The sequence below is a fragment of the Lissotriton helveticus genome, chromosome 10 (assembly GCF_964261635.1).
Source record: "Lissotriton helveticus chromosome 10, aLisHel1.1, whole genome shotgun sequence".
In the NCBI taxonomy this organism is placed as follows: Eukaryota; Metazoa; Chordata; class Amphibia; order Caudata; family Salamandridae; genus Lissotriton; species Lissotriton helveticus.
The window spans coordinates 325,859,356-325,877,381 of record NC_136071.1 but is presented as its reverse complement, the minus strand read 5'-3'; the positions used below and the strand labels follow the sequence as shown (position 1 = coordinate 325,877,381).

The 18,026-nt window shown below is 41.0% G+C and overlaps 1 protein-coding gene across 2 annotated transcripts in view; it reads right to left on the bottom strand.

Annotated features, from left to right (window-relative positions):
• The window catches only part of ALS2CL (ALS2 C-terminal like), a 645,425-nt gene that overhangs the window by 37,032 nt on the left and 590,367 nt on the right, over positions 1–18,026 (bottom strand). For both annotated transcript variants that reach the window (XM_078662475.1, XM_078662474.1), the window contains 4 exons: positions 17,702–17,744; positions 12,823–12,884; positions 9,010–9,159; positions 8,379–8,475 (listed from right to left, as the gene is read on the bottom strand). In XM_078662475.1, the coding sequence (XP_078518601.1) occupies positions 8,379–8,475; positions 9,010–9,159; positions 12,823–12,884; positions 17,702–17,744 (352 nt within the window). The remainder of the gene's footprint in view (positions 1–8,378; positions 8,476–9,009; positions 9,160–12,822; positions 12,885–17,701; positions 17,745–18,026) is intronic.

The following is an 18,026-nucleotide window of genomic DNA, read 5'->3' as shown; positions in this document are numbered from 1 at the left end:
GAATGTTCAGACTTCTTCCCTATTTATAGAGGAGTAAGACAAGGGTGCATCCTTGCACCCTTGCTTTTTAATTTATATATTAATGATGTGGGCTCTTTCCTAGAACATTATTATAATGACTACCCTGTAATCAAGGGAAAACCCATACCTATACTTCTCTATGCCGACGATGCGGCAATTTTATCACAGACTAAGAGGGGACTACAAAAAGCAGTAAATACATTCTCACAATACATGAGTAAGAGGGGGCTTCACATAAATGTCTCTAAGACCTTTACTATGTCGTGTGGTCCAAGTAAAACTAGAGCACCTTGTAACATAATTTTAGAAGACAGACGCGTTGATTTAGCAGATACTTTTTGCTATCTAGGTGTACATTTTGATAGAAGAGGCACCTGGAAACCCGCAGTCAACGCAAGGGCCCTAGCGTTTACCAAAGCAACCGGAGCACTTTTAAATTTTGCAAAAAAAATAGGTTCAAGGCCTCCTAGGGAGCTTCTCCAAGTTTTTAAATTCAAATGCGTTTCTATAGGAACCTACGGAGCAGGATTATGGGGATTACATCCTGTGGAAACAATCCAACGCATAGAGAACAAATGTCTACGGTACCTCCTGGCAATGCCCAACAGTACATCTACATAAGTACTTCATGCTGAGCTTGCTATCCAACACATCTCGGATATCATAAAGGTGGCACCAATTTTACTTTGGCACAACATCTGGACTAACCCTTCCACAACATTAAACAGAACTATAATAGAGGATTGTTTGTTGTGTGAAGGAGTAAAAAATATTGCATGGTTCACCTACATAAAGAACATGGTATCTGAAATTGGTCACCCGGAATATTTCTCAAACCCAACTACAATGGATTTTGTTTCACGACCTGGTCTAAAAAAAACTTTGATCGAACACCTTGAAATGAAAAGATGGAACATGGAAAAAGCCAAGATATCAGTTATTAATCATGATGATGTTACACTGTATAGAAACATCCAGCTGCATCTTGTAGTAGATCAACCCTTTTTCTTCCGTAGGCTACTAACAAGCTTCCGACTGGAAACGCTTTTTAGACTAATAATGCTCCCAAGGTCTAAAGATTGGTCTAAAGATAAAATTATCTGTCCTTGTGATGAGGTCTCAATTCAATCCAATATCCATTGTACTCTCTTTTGTACTTTCTATTCATACCCAAGGCGACAAATATTAAGACCTCTTTTTCTATCCTGGGGAATAAGAAAGTCACGCGAGGCATATAACAAACTAAGGTTATTGAAAGATTACTATACTATTAATACAGTAACTATGTATCTGAGAGCATTATTGAGACTAAGATGGACCATCATATTCGAATAATTGCTGCCTTTTTTGATGAATTAATTCTTCAATCATAATTTTTAATTTACAAGTTTTTATAGAATACCTCGTGCTAAATTCTAAAAAACCATTTAGACTAAACTTTATCACTGGCTCCTTATTTTTAAATTATAATCAGTACTCACTGAGTTTTTAACAATTGTGATTGTTGTATGCTTTTATGAATTGTTTTTACACTTCGAATAAAGCTTTTTGAACGAACGAACGAAACTTCTTTGTGACTATTGACTTTGAGCAGATATGTCATATCACTGCGCTGTCGAGTATGATTTGTTCTTACAGACACACCCATTTTAGACCTAGTTAGGTCAGTAACTCTACTAGGATGATTTTATTTATATTTGACCTTTTCTGATTTAAATGATGGGACCATGTGGTTTCATTATCACCCTAGGTTTAAGAAATCTTTCCCCTGAGTGATTGAGGGGGTTTCACCCAAAACATAACCACAGATTGAATGTGATGATATAAAGTAGAAGGTAATAGTCCCCAATTATTTTTGGGTATTGTAGTGATTCAATAATTGAATATATGTATAGACACGTATGATGAATGTGATGAGTGGATGCTAATGATATACACTTTTGCACTTTGAAATTATACCTGGTGTCCATGATAACTGCAAGGTTGAGTGAATTACAGTTGTATTTTTATACCACGGAATACTGGGTCAGTACAAATGGTTGGAAAATTAGTTTTACTCAGTGAAAACATTTATAGGGTTTTAATCATTCACTATCAATGTCACAAAACTGTGAAGTCTTTCTTGTATCTCAAATGTTTTTGTTTCAGAAAATGTATTATATGATTTTATAGATATTCAGTTGGGAGGAGTCAACTAATTTACTTGCCCTGAGGAAGGTGGTAAATATTGTCTAAGACCACAAAACACATTGAAGGAACACACAAACACGATCCACCGTGCATGCACGATTTCAATATGTCACTGAACATATTCACTAAATGGTAGTGTGGACTATGCACTCCTAACTTTCACTAATACACAAAAAACCTCTATCTTTTTTTCACTTATCAGTGTGCTGCACCTGATGGTGTACACCTACCACGCCATGTCAACCTAAGCAAAAAGAATGGGCCAGAAGGCAACTTGCCTGCTGGACTCAGGTGCGCACAATTAAAAATGATATACAAGCTATAATATTTGATGACGTAAGTTCAATAGTTTCAGACAAAACACAATTTAATCATGTTAGAACATTGAATTTTCAATTCAAAGAGTCCTTAATTTCTCAATGATACAAAACATTCACTATGTTATTACAATCACTTTGTGAATATTCATAATTTTAGAACAACATTTTCATGGTTATGCATGTTGCAAAAAAGACATAAGCCCAATGCATTTCGGGACTCTGTAGTCCCTTCTTCAGGGGTGTCTCTGCAAAATCAAAACAGTAATGAGATCCTATAAATGTACATTCTTGCAGACCTATTAGTCATCTTTTTGCTACATTCATTATAACAATGTGTGCTCCTTCTCCAAAAAAGAACCATCTGGTGCCACCGTCTAAATCAGAGAAACCAAAATATACGTGTCTGTGAAAAGAAATACGCGACACTGAAACCAACATAAGCAACACAGACATGCATAAAGAAGAAAAACACAGAATGACATAAAGATTTCCCAGTCAAGCAGAGCCTTGGTGGTTTATAGGACAGCTCTTGTTTTCTAGTAGAGCACATCTATAACACAACACAAAGAGAGAGCATGACCCTATTTACAAAGGGCATTGTCACCATGCAAATAAGGGAACACATTAGGGCTGAACCAGCAAACATTTTATGGTGGCAAATACATATTAAAGAAGCATCCGCACAAACATAAGCATCTGCAGCCCCTCTGCAATGCCAACGTTCACAGGGTTGCTAAACATGAACACAAATACATGGTGTGCTACTGAAGCACAATGTGTAATACGGCCCAAAAAATGCATACACCGATTATCACACAGCAAGGACACGCTCAATTATATACCACGCCTTATCACACCCCACCAATAAAGAACTTGCCTCACACCATGACCATATAAACAAAGTTCCTATGTACACTGCTGATTTATGCTACTGGATCACCACAGCTAGTCATGATTAGCATCTTACAATCATTTTTCTGCAAAGTTGTAAGGCAGGATATTGATGCACTGAAACCGCATATGAAACACCACAGACGTTATGGCAAGCCTGCGCAACCTCTATGGCATCGGTGATTTCACTCCTACCATACGTCCAGAGATTGCATACATTTGTACACAATTCTAGTAATGTATCATTAGGATTAATTAAAAAAATCCTTAGTGACTTATCAAAGTTAAGGTTAGTAGACCATAATATTTTCAAATTGGAGCTTATTCTATAAATTGGGTGCTTCTAAAGAAATTATTTGGTTTCCTCCACGTTCAGTTTATGTTGCATAGCGAAACAGTGTGGCTACAGGGTTGTATGTACACCTTGATGCATGGCAAAATGTAATGAGGGTCTAGGAAATGCAGCCATTGATAAGTCAATCAACGTTTTAAAAAAATCACTAGCTTTCCTACTGGCATCTAATGCAGAGGCTCAAGGAGAAAAGCCATTGTGCCTAGCTTTTATTTTATTTTAGTTGGTAACAATAGAGCTGATAGTGTGGTCTTTAGCCTGCTCTCTTTCTGTGGGCACTTACAGTACTCACAATGCTGCAAGTGGTACTATTTCCATAGTTCATGTGCCCATTTATTCATGTCATTTCTCATAATGCGCACACACATATTAATAAATTCCTTAAGGTCAAATTATTGCCTGTTTTGTTTCATGGTGATATTCCATGACAAATTATATCTTTTGATCTGCTTTATGACATGCATGCGCATGTTGGGTCACTTGTCACTCCTTATTCCGGACCTGCCATCTACTATGGATAATGGCAGCACTGTATCGTGTTCTCTTGTTCTTCATGTAACCATCAGTGTAGAGATTTATTTTCTTTTGTAGTCCTTATGAGTCTCATAGATACAAACACACAAGCCTTTCAAAATCACTGAAAAAGCCCTCACTTCTTGAAGCACACATTGGTCTTCTTTTTAGGTCTCTGAGCCCGTGCAATATGGCCTCTTTATTTACGGGGTCGACTCCTCAGCTTTGATTTGATTTGGGATTTATAAAGCGCACGAATGCCCATGGGCGTCTTGGCGCTATGTGACATAGAAGACCAGCTAGCTTCTGTTTGAGGTTAAAAACTTGCAGAGAACAACCAAGTTTTTATCTCTTTTCTAAAAGAGAGCAAAGAGGGGCTGTTTTTGATTGACATTGGGAGCAAGTTCCAGATCCTGGCTGCATGCAGTCCGAAACTTCTCCCACACCATCGAACCTGATTGAATCTAGGTACCTGAATCATTTTCTGATGGCTGGATCTCAATGATCTGGAGGGCTCATACCATTTTAAATGATTTTTCAGGAACTGACAGCCCGTTCTATGGAGTGTCTTGTATGTCAGACAGAGGGATTTGAATGTAACTCTTTTGCCAATTGGCAGCCAGTGAAGACCAATTAATCTGTGTGCTACTGGTTCAAACGCTAGGATATCTAGCCCCAGCCTGGCTGCTGCATTTTGTAGACGTTGTAATGTTGCCTAGTTGCTTGGCCTGAATCCCTGCATAAAGCGCGTTTCCAAAGTCCAACCTAGACAGAGCCAGTGCAGTAACCACTGTCTTACGCGAATCGTGTGGAATGAAAGGTAGGAGTTTTCTAATTATTTTGAGAATGTACCAAATGGAGGAGGCTAACTTGTTTGTTTGTGCCTCATATGTGAGCTTGTCATCCAGGAGGACTCACAGGTTTCTGACTTTATTGACTGGGGAGGGACGTTGGGCCAGGCTAACCGGCCACCATTCTTGAGACCAAGCTTGCATGTCTGTCCCCATCAGCATGACATCACTTTTGTCTCCATTTAATTTCAAGCAGTTGCCCTGCATCCATTGAGAGATGTGTTGCATGCATTTCTTAAATTTCTCTGCCGTCTCTTTAATATTATTCGTGATAGACACCACAAATTTTTGTGTCGTCGACGTATGAGACTGGGGTAAAGCTGTAGTCCCTTATTATTGCCGCCAGGGGTGCCACATATAGGTTGAATAAAGTGGGACTTAGTGACGACCCCTGTGGAACACCGCATGGGGATCTGAAAGGTTTGGATTTTGCCTCTCCCTGTTCCACCGTGAAAGTCCTATTTGACAGGTAGGAGGCTATTAGAGTTTGAGCTGACTCATGCACTCCTGCATCTCTGAGGCGGCAGAGTAGGATATCATGGTTTAGCGTGTCAAAGGCCGCCGAGAGATCTAATAATATCAAGGCGGCCTTTCCCCCGGCATCCAGTATATACCTAAGTTCCTCTGTGGCCTTCAGCAGGGCTGTTTCAGTTCCATGCCCTTCTCGAAAACTAAATTGTGAATGGTCTAGCGTATTGTTCTCATTGAGAAATTGGGACAGCTGCCTGTTCAATAGTTTCTCCAGAACTTTAGCCGGAAAAGGTATTCTTGCTATGGGTTTGTAGTTGCCCGGTTCTTGTGGGTCTAGGGTGGATATCTTTAGTAGTGGGAGTACTGATGCTGTTTTCCAAGTCTCCGGGTAGTGGTTAGTATTAATTATTTCTTTGAAAAGCAATGGTAATTGTTCACTCAATAATTCGGGGAAAAGGTGCATTATCTTGGGTGGACATCGATTGGAGGTGCCTCCTGACTGTTTGCCTAACAACCTGAAGAATCTGGTCAGTGGAAGGAGGGTAAAATTGGAAAGGGTGTCCAATTGTCTGTGATATAAGGTGGTCATTCATTTGCCTGTTGGTGCATGTAGTTTTGAAGGACTCATAGACACTACCTACTTTGTCTACGAAGAACTGGCCCAAGATATTGCAAAACTCTGAGCTGATTTCAGCAGGCGCAGAGTTGTCATTTTTTGTTAATTTGTTTACTGTGGTAAAGAGTTCTCTGCTTGAGTTTTTTGCTTCCTGTATTTTTCGTGTGAAGTATTTATTTTTTCCAGCTAATATCAATTTTTTATAGGTAACCAGTGAGGATTTATATTTCTCTCGTGGTTCAGACTAATAATTCCTCCTCCATATCCTTTCCCATTTCCTACAAGTTTGCTTTTGTGTTTTTAACGAATTTGTGAACCAAGGTTGGGAGGGCGATTTCCTTCTTGCTGTATTTTTAATGTTTGGAGCTGCTACTTTTATCGCAGCTCTTATCCAGCTGGAAATTTGATTTGAGGCTGTACTACAATCTTTGTCAAGGTCTGGAATAGATTTTGTCAGGTGTTCCTCTAGAAGCGAGGGGTTGATTTTTGACCAATTGGGGGTGCAAGTGTGATTACCGGGAGGGACGGCTTCTGCTAACTATTTTCATATTATTCGCTTATGGTCCGACCATGGTACCGGAAGGATTTCTAATAGTGAGATCTTCTTGTTAGATGTGAAAATCCCATCTAGCGTATGGCCTGCGTCATGGGTATTTTGGGTTACGCTCTGTTTCATGTCTAAATTTGACATTGCATCTGTCAGTGTTAATGTACCAATGTCCTTGCTCTTTTCTAGGTGCAGGTTGAAGTCACCCAGGACGGTAGAGTCCGGGTTATTCACACCTGACTCCAAGACAGGGCTCAGTAGTTGTGTCAGAGGTGTTGTCGCTCTTGGAGGTCTATAGATGAGTAGGCTCCTAAACGTGTCATTGTTGGTTAAGTTTGTTTGAAAAAGCAGCATCTCACAATCAGGATTACTGCCCTCATTTTGGCCTTTAGTCCTTCGGGTACTACGATGAATATTGGCCAGACCCCCCCTCGTTTCCCCTTCCTGTCTGCTCTAATTATGGAGTATCCCTCCGGGATTGCTAGTGCTAGGTCAATGTTGGAAGCTTCATCTGCCCATGTCTCGGTGATAAAAAGAATATCGAGGTTTTGGGTTTCTATAAGTTCCATTGTTTCGGAATTATGTTTGACTAGTGATCGTGTGTTGATTAGACCTGCCCTGAAAACTTTGGGGGGCAAGCTCTTGGGCTGAGAACCACTGGTATTCGACCCTTCTCTTCCGGATGGATTCAAAGATAGTTTTAAGCTAGGACATGATTTGGTGTCTAGCAGGCATGGTAGTATGGGGCAGGTTATTTGTGGCCTGAGAGCAAGTAGCTCCTCCCGTGAAAATCGAATGATAGTTGGGTCTGTCTTGGAAGGAGTAGGGGTTCTGGCCCTGGGTCCAGGCGCGGACAGGCGCAGACTGGAGCGCCCGCTGCGCGCGTCTGCTGCGCGCGTCTGCTGCGCGTCTGCCCTGACATTGCTAATGAAGCGTCTGGGCATCGGTCGACTTGACCGCTTCACGCCCGCAGCGCCGGAAGTGCCCCAGCGGGAAGTCAGTCAGCTCTGGCCCGTCTACACCCTCCGTTCGATCGGCACTTGCCGTGACGGACCGGGGTGTTAGGGCAGAGCTAGCAGGACTTGCGGGGGAAGTGCAGAGTGCCAAGCATCAGGTGAGATTTGTAAGGAAATATGTCATGAAAGCAGCAATTTTTAAAAACTAACGTCGCTGTGGCAAGATAAAAAGGAAGTGCAACAATTTTTAAAAAGGAGTGTCACCGAAGCAGTGGTGGTGTGCAGCGATTAACTCCAGAAGCAGCGTGGTCTCTCAATCAGACTTGCACTGCGTGTTCTTTGCATTTGCACATGGTAGTCCTTTAGTCAATGCTATGTCTAGGTTCCAGATTTATTTGCATGTTAATATAATTAATGTTGTAAATAAATGTACGATGCCTTTTCCTTTTATTTAACTTTGAATATGTTAACAAGCAAGGCAAATTATTTGAACAATAAATAAAAACTGTGAAACAATAGCAACATCATCATTGCTAGCTTTGCCAAAAGCTGAAGGTCTTCAGGCTTTCTATCAGATTTACAAGCAAGCCAGAGAATACAAAAAGATATACATTATTTTAAGTAGCATCATGGTCTTAGTCTTATCTTACCTCCAGTGCAGTGAGCATGAAATCGTACATCCCACCCACATTTTCAGGATCCATTAAATCCCTAATGAGATGAATCTCGGCTCCTAGATGCTGAATTCTAAAGAAAAAAAACATTTTATTTTTACAATTCTTAGTAAATGTAGAATCGCCCATTTGGCCAGGACCTTTCTCTCTCTTACCCTCCCAGCTCCACTTTCCTCTGATGTGATTAAAGGCGGTACACAAGCTATTTTGACACTGTCAGCTTCCCATTCCGCCAGTATCCCTACTTGATGTGTCTGGGCACTAAACAGTAATGCACTGTTTCTTGACAAAGTAACATGCTGCTTTACCAGGACTCAACACCTCCCATGGAGGTTCTGTGGGAGGAAAGAGGAACCTTTTTATGGTGTGGGTATGTATTCCTCTGTAATGCAGAAAGAAATAGAGAAAAGAGGTAGTGGCTGCAAGTAACAGGCAATGGTAGCTAAATTAGTGCAAATCAGATGTATCTGATTATCTTTGGAATTGTCTTTCCTGTCTATGCACCACTGCTGATTTATTCCCATTGCTAATCTGTATTTTTGTTATCTTCCCTGAAGAACTGCAAAATCAAGAATGAGCACAGTTGATCAGTTAAGTGTATTTTTACCTTGCTCGTGACACCACATACACCAACAAAGGCAGGAGGTCATCCATAGAGAGGCTATACGCCTTTCCCACAACACGTGACACCGTAGTTTCAATCTCTTTGTAAGTCTTCAGAAGGATGTCTAGTTTTTCCCTGGGATCTACAGTTGTACTAAAAAAACATGTATAATAGAATTAAGATGTTATTTGTTTCTTTGTGGAAAGCACTTACGTACCAAATGAAATAAGAGTTTTGTAATACAGAAAAATGCAAGGTTGATTGCAGCACACACTTAGTGGAGGAGCGGCCACTGGGACCTGCCAAGATCAATTTAGGATGAAATTATGGCCTTACCCTCCACTGGTCTTCATATATTCTTCAATAACATATAAAAGTTATATAAAAGGAACAGGTCCTATGTGAGTGTAACTCATGCAAGCCTTAATCTGGTATTAAAGCACAGTGTCCTAATGCATCCATACTAAGAAGCTGTGTTTAACTTCATGGTAACATCAAGAATTCCCAGGTATCCATTCATTGTTTCATCTTCAGAAGTTGATCAATTAGTACTATTGAAGATGTGTGAGAAAAAAAGATGTTATTCACCGTCAATATACCCTAAAACGTGAATGTGTGCTTTATAAACACACATGATAAGTTATAGTCTCTTTCAAAAATGAGAACATTTTGCAGAACCTTTGGTCACCCAATAAGCCGAACCAGAAAGGTTATGGCTTCCATATTGTCAATAATTGGCGTTGTTTATCTGAGAGACTTAATTACACTCATAGAGTCAACTGTTATTAAATGTCTTTGTTCATACCACGGTTTATCTGTATTCCCTGGGGAAAAATTGCCCCCTCCTGCCTACCTTTTATGTGTTAAAGAGAATACCAACCCACCGTTTTCCTGTTTACTGACCGGTACCAATGTTTGATCAATAATAGTGAAAATACAGACCATCCAAATACATTTTAGCTCACATGAGGTAGAATATCTTTTATCAGTTGGACAAGCTTTGCATCCTTTTTAACCCTATGCTTTGTGAAGATGTCTTTTCATTGGTTTGGCAAATTTCTGTATTCAGCTAATTTGCTGTCACTAAGAAGGGACTAAGGGGATTATTTAAAGTCTGGCTGAAGCGAGTCGCCTGCCAAAAAATGGCTGTTGGCCTACTGGCCAGTTTGGAGGTGGGGAATAGAAGGGTTTCCAAAGGCGGAGTCAAAGCTCGATTCACTTTCAAAACCTCTGACCTGATGGCCTGTCCACAACAAGGCTGTCAGGTCACAATGATGGTAGCCACAGCCTGAGCTTTCATTTCACAAATCATTGCTATTAAGTGTGTTGGTCCAAGTGGGTAAATGGAAGCAAACCAAGTCTATGACTTCCTGAATGCGTAAGAATGTGAAATGACAGCCCATGACTGGGTGCATGGTGACTTTATGACATGGATTGTGGTGAAAACCACACATGCATGTTCTTCTGTGGACTTTAGTTGTGGTGATGAGTGTCAGGAACAAGAGTTCAGATGCCACAAGTGAATTTTCAGTTCTCTGTTATGCTGTGCCTTCAGACGTGACTACCCCAGATCCTGCCATAAGCATTATTGCTTCTCCAAGTAGGAGAGAGTACTGTGTATACAAATCTGCACTAACAGAGGTCACAGCATGCACATCACATAAATAATTCAAGCTGTTGTGAAACAATGTGTGCTGATTAGAGTTAAGTATGTACACACATGTTATTGCTTGCTGTTTGGAATTACTCCCAAACCACAAGATTCAGAAGTGAGGGATGATAACAAATATACATTTTACTATAATCTAACTTATCACTTTCAATATACAGATGTTTGGCTCTTAGAGTTTCAGCCTTGGGTATTGGTATCTTAAGAGTATGTATCTAGTGCCTACTACCTGTGATGAGACGCTGAAGTTCTGTGTAGATGGGTAGCACAGTAGTCTGAAAGATCCCAGTGTTAATAATTTATTCATGCATAAGAGTTGCAATTTTACATGCTATCTTCATGCTGTCATTCATTTTGCACTATACATCTCATGAACAATTTATGTGCACTTCTTTATACTTGATTTATATGGGATGCCAAACACCATTAGGAACTTTGACATTCTATTCTAAATGACGTACTGAAGCAATTTCATTTCAACTTTATTCAGCATCAATGCCATAAAAGCCATCAGTTCAATGTTAGCAGAAATAGTTTGAAAGGAACTGCAATAGAGACATCAGCACAATGATAACGAAAATAGTTTAAAAGAACTGCAATACAAGCACCATCAAAGGAAAGTGAATGTGTTCAAAGACTCAGCAGCATGGAAAGAATTCTCTAAAGACTTGTCATCAGAAGAACAATACATTAATTTACCTAAAATATTTGCCGGACCTACTAGAACAGTTTTCTTTTTTAAAGCTCGTGTCAATGATACATTTACAGACATCACAAGTTTTACACTGCAAAATGTTAAGATAAGTGCATACAAATACTGACTAAGGGGCTTATCATGAGTCCGGTGGACCACGGACCACCGGACTTGCGGTGGCAAGATGGTTTTCCAACCGCCCTATTAGGACCAGGGCGGTCGAGCTGCCCTGGGACAACCGCTACTAATGGCACGGCAGTCTTAAGGTCAGAATATGCTTGGTTGTGCCGCTGTGGCCCTGCCAAGCATAATTCGAGTTTTCTCACCGCCACACTTTTCATGGCAGTGAGGCCTCCATGAAATATGCGGCGGTGAGTAAATAAAGAGAGCAGTACAAGGCCCCCTGGTGCCTCACACCATGTGGATGCACATAGGGAGAAAGGCACAACATGTGCTCCCATGTGTGCATGCACACTAGTACTTGCACAACATGGAGTGCAAGAGTTCGTGCCATTCAGATACTGCCTTTGACATTTCCATTACGGTGCCTATTTCATAGGCACAGCACTGGGAACACCACAGAACCACTCGCTAGTCCAGGAAAAAACTCCTGATCTGGCAGGCAGTTCCTACATAGGTTTAGTGGTGCAGGGCGGTCCCACTCCCACTCCACCAAAGTCGTAATGAGGCCTTAAAATATAACACATTGAAACGCCACACTCTACTCTGTTAGATACTTGCGACATTAGAGACAATAGCTAGGCACATTTAGTTAGAGCTGCCATGCTATTTCTCACTTAGTTGTCACACAGTTTAAAAATAGTTTGCCATGCGATCTGTATTATAAAGTTATCACAAAATGTCATGCAGCCTTTGTGTTGTAGGCTACACGTCCTTAAGAAATTTTGGAATTCGTCACACAGGCAATCAATCGATTGATTGTGTATACAGTTCTGGAATGATCATGCGGACAGTCATGCAAGCATAAGGCTACTGTAAGATAATAGTGCTACCAATGAAATAATGTATGCAATTAAACTAAAAGTGACAGAATCCCAAACTTTTATGATAGGACTAAGCCACCAATACTTAATGTTTATGAAGTGTAGGCTACAAGGGAAAATTGCAATTGTCTCTTTCCTAAATTCGTTACAACTTCAGTCTTTCATCAGTTCATCTTGCCATTCCTTCCTTCCTCAAAGATATCTCCCTGAAAAGGAGAGGTTCACTGAGGGGAGTCCCCCTATTCATTCTCCAATAAGGCTCCAACTAGTTTATATGGTATAGGTTGCCTTCCCATGTGTAGGAGCCACCTCGTACAGAGAGGAATATTGCCTAATAGCTAAACAACTCTTTGGATGTATAATTGTTTGTTTGCTTTTATACATGAAGTTATGGAAATAAAATATACACAATCATCTTCAAATTAATGGCATCCTGCTAAGTCACTTACATTATCTTCTGAAGGCATTCTGTGGCAGAGAGAAAGCACCGGTCTCTGACGAGGGAGAGCCTCTAAAAGCAGGGAAAAATCGTAAATTTATTGTCATGGTTGTGTGTTCACAGCCTCATTCTGTGCTGCAGACTTGAAGTAATTTCTTCTTGGCTCAGTCTGTGGTAAACCAGCTTTGTCCACAGATGGTGCAGCTCTCGCAGTTAAATTGGTACTCTTATGAGCAGTCAAGCAACAACAGAGAGATATTGTAAAATTCAGTGTTGTGGCAATAGAAGAAACATGAGGGTGTCTATTTCCCTGCTTACTCAAAGATGTGTGTAGTTTGTGACTGCTCGGGCCTTCAAGAACTGTCACACCTACCAAGCGAGCAAATTCTCAGTACAATTCTGGGAAACATATTTGCCATGTTGGTGGTAGCAAAATCCACTCAATTTAGAGTTCTTTGCTGCTATGATGCACAAGATGTAATCCAAAGGTGGATGTTTAGCTGCAAGCATTGGCAAAGCCAATGGGTCTCACCATTGCAAGAACAATTGATTATGCCAATGTGTTTTTGCCATGGTGTACACCAGCATGGCTAAAAGTGGCATAGAGGAGAGTGGTGTGGAGTGGCGCAGTGTGGAATTGCTCAGAGTGGAGTAGAGAGTTGTAGGTGTGGAGTGGCATACAGTGTTTTGGAGTGAAGTCGCGTAGAGGGGTGGACAGTGCAGTGGTTTAGAGTAGAGTGGACTGGTGTAGAATGCATTGGCGTAGAGTGTTGCAGAGTATAGTAGTGTACAGTGCACTGGCATAGAATTCAGTGGTGTACAATGTAACATTATAAAAGGCAGTGGTGTATATTAGAGTGTAGTGGTGTTGATTGGAGTAGTGCACAGAAGAGTAGAGTGGCATAGAGTGCAGTGTTGTAGAGTAGAGTGTTGTGGAGTGAAGTGGTGTCGAGTTGGGTAGAGTGCATTGGCCGAGAGTGCAGTGACATAGAGTAGAGCGGCATAGAGATTAGTGGTGTCGAGTCCAGTGGTGCAGAGTAGAATGCAGTGGCATAGAGTGCAGTCCTTCAGATTACATTAGAGTGCATACAGTGGATTGGCGTAAAGTGCAGGGGCTAGAGTGGAGTGGTACAGTATAGAGTGCATTCGTGAGGAGTTTATTGGCTTAGAGAGCAGCATTGCAGAGTGGTGTATAGTGAATTAGCATAGAGTGCAGTGGTGTAGATTGCAGTGATGTAAAGTGGCATAGAGTGGAGTGGTCTAGAGTGGAGTTGCACAAAGGAGAATGGAGTGGCCTCGACGGGAGTGGTGTAGAGTGCAGAGGTGAAGAGTGCATTGGCATAGAGTAGGGTGATGCAGATTGGAGAGGAGTAGATTGGAGTGGCATAGAGTGCTGTGGCATAGAGTGGAGCGGTGCAGAGTGGAGTAGAGTCCAGCAAGACTGTCATATAAATCCTTTCACTTTGAAGTCAGTAGAAGAAAAGCAAACACCAAGCTTGGACCTCTGTCTTTGAATACACAGCAAATATGACAAGATAAGAACAAGATTACAGTCGTTTACCAAAAGGAGCACTCGTGGAAGAATACAAGGAGAGGTAGTGTGAAAAGACTTTGTGCCTTGGGGGGGGGGGGCAAACTCAAGCTGAACAGCATAAAAGAAATAAAGACAGCAACTACAAAGGCAGAAAATGTGAGTTACAAGCCACCAAGCCAATGGTAAGCAAGGGGCAGAGTGCATTCCCAGGGAAGTTTTCAGAATGTCCCCAAGATTTCTTTATCCACCCAGACATGCGGGGATCCCCCTGCAAAATCATTTCTTATACTTTATTTTTTTTTACAGTTTATGGCATCTTTTTATGACAAGACTTTTCCGAGATTAATAAGCCCTTATCTAACAAGGGATGTTCAGCTCTATACATGGCATTTCCATCACCATTTTTATCTGCACATTTACCTCTGTTTGTTGGCAGTAATGATAGTGGTCTTTTTAGTGTAAGCACAGAGGAATTTTTGCTGATAGCCAAAACTTTGCATTGGCTTTATCCATTGTGACAATGCAATTGCACACAACACGCTTTCTATTAATTTCCAAGGACAGTCGTTCTCTAACTTGGTCTTTAAATCTTTTTGGGCAAATCAGGGTGTTTGTCAGCCTGTAAAAACTAATTACTATTCTTTAAGATTATAATTATTAGATTATAATTATTTTTGAATATTATCAAGCATTAATGGTCAAATGCAGAATTTTATAGATGCTTCTGTCAAACTGTAGTTCATTTTCTAATTTATTCTTCATCTTCTCAAGTGCTATCATTTTCCTCCTCTTTCTTTCATAAGCAAAAGGAATAAATGATGAATGAAATGCTGAACAATGCAAACAATGCAAACATTTGTCCCAGTCACCAGGATCTGGGTTTAAACCATAATTCTTTTCCCTGCCACGCCACCCCAGTTTGAACCTAACCATATGCAACTTAGACCCTGTTCCTGATGGGAACAGTCCAGCCCAAACTGCAAAGCCAGGTCCACCCTGGACTGGAAACAAGCATCCTGGGACCAGTTTTGGGGATTCATCCATCATCAGCCAGGCTAGTTTGAATCCAATAGCGAAGTGAGCACTGGACACACGTCTGGGCTCACACTTCTGAGGACCTGGCTTGGCAGACCAGGCTGGACTGTTCCCGTGAGAGTTTTTCATTTTTTTAAAATTATTTTTTATAGAGTTTTATATAGCGCGAACTTGACCCGAAACGGGTATCAGAGCACTTACATAGCACCGGTTGCGTTACATGAGGCCACATTAATTTTTAGAGATTAAGTGATTTGCCCAGTATCACAGGATGTTCAGCGTCATTGCTGAGACTCGAACCCAGGTTCGAGGTCGACCGCCCTAGCCGTTAGGCCAACTCCTCTCCCACATGTGGGGACCGACATTCTGGCCCTACAAATCAGCCCTATTGGCTTCTCATGCAAACTGCAAGTACTCTACTCACACCCGTATTCATAGCATTTAATGCATGCTGCGTTGTACTGAGCAGCCGCCTGTAGCGGGATGTTGAGTTTTCGCGCACCTCACCAACCTCTCTGTACGTGCCTATTTTTAAGGATTTCATTTGAATGGGTTGTGTCCTGGAGATGCGCCGTGTCAAAAGTCAAACCTAAGACAAGTGAACACTGTCACACCTTTCATTCAGACTCAGCAGCATAGGAGGGGAAAGAAATGAGAGATACATCGAGATATCAATGTGTTTTACCTTCTCAAGATTACCAGATGTGCAACTCTATGCATGCTCTATATGTATGTAACATAAGAGGGCCTATGTTTATTCTGTATGTACATACGTTTATTCCCAATCAAACTTGTGAATAGAAGACTGCATGCTGATAACTAATGTAAATACATTCTTCCACGGCCCTCAAGTTTTGAAAATTTCTATAGAGTAGGAACTAAATGGCATATTTTTTGACATCACAGGAATTGATTTCTCATGACTTTTGACATTAACACGACACAATATGCGACATGAATGAACTGACTGAATAACAAAAGCTCACTAAAGAAGACACATTGCTTACATTGGTTCTGGAGAAGCACTCCTTTAATTAAGTGAGGGGTTCTTTATGAGTGCTCTCACTGTGGTGGAAGGACTTCAGGAGCCATCTGCAACTCCCAAGAGCTGCAGTGAACAAAGAAGAGCTCTAAAGGGAGTCACATTTAGTGATCAGGTCTTAGACTTTCTTAGAATGTGTGTCATTTACCATGTGAGTGACAGGTAATCCCAGCATAAAAATGTGTGTTGAGTGAGACTTGAGGTCTCTGTTATTCATCTGAACTACATTACCAACTTATTACCCTCAGTCAATCTCAACATTCAGCAGGTAAGCTAGAAGAGAAGAGCTTCACTGTTGCATTAGTTCATATTGCCAATTTCTTTGGTGGCCGAGTTTGTAACTATAACTGCACATATAGTGGTAGCCTATAAGCAGACTTACGCTGACTCTGCCCCTTGGGACTCCACTCTTCCTATCGCCCAACCACTTCTGCCACCACCCTTAGTTCACAGGGTTTCGTAGTAAATTATTTCAATGTGCACAATTGCAAACATTCTTAGGCATCATATATCATTTGTGAAGCTGATACATATGATACAATCCAGAACTAAGGATCTGTTCGTGAGATAGCATATACCATAAACAAAATCAATAAACAAGGAGACTTCTCTACAAGAGAGTGAAGGTGGGAGAAGACGGACATGGAAAGACAACCATCACAAACTGGAGTTCTGTTTGGACTAAGGCCCAAAGTCATGAAATCTATGATATCCAATGTACAGAATGCTAGGCATGTTTTTGTTGGGACGTGTTCCCTCTTGCCTCATCCCAGTGCTTAATTTGTAAAATATGAAGTGGCAGGGCTCTGACCAGGAGGCCACTGCAGCTTGCACCACCCATCACCCTTGTCATCGCTGCCAAAACAACTACTAACCATCTCTCTCGCTTTGAAATGCAACAGTTCAGAATATTCCAGGTCCCCAAAGCTAAAGGAATGGCTGGGGAGGCAGGTATTCGCGATTTTAATGTATATTGTAGTCATAAACTACAGTTGTTCTGCTCACCTCTAAAAATAAGTATGGTGTTGACAATTAGGTGCCGGTGCTGAGCACCAGAAAGCACCTGCTCAAATTAAGCACTGCCTCATCCTGAAATCTGATGGGCTGCTGCGTCTGCTTTAGTTGTAAGGCAAGGCAAGGTAAGAGTGTCACAGCGAGTCCTGTGATTCTTGTGTTAGAATTGGCTACAACAGTTAAACAACCACAACTAAATTGAAACAGTCTTTCACATCCTTTAATTACACAGCATGCATGTGATTCCTTTAGTTGCTGTCTCACCTGGTTGGTTGTTAAACTGATGTCTTTTAGAGGCCAAAAATGTCTGCAAGTAAACAATAAACAATTGTTAAAAGCTGCACATGAGTCACTTTTAGTTATTTTGTTAAATAATGCATTTCTACACAAAAGAGGTACTATAAAGGAATATCTTGAGAAAAGAAATGTAATTCTCAGTTCAGTGACAGAGGGTAATGCAATTTCGTTGTCTGTTTTATATTTAGGTGAGAACAGTGAACACATTCCTTGTAGTTCGACACTCCTGCATATGGCTAATGATAAATAATAATGGTTAATTGCATTTGATACCACAAGTACCATTATGCAC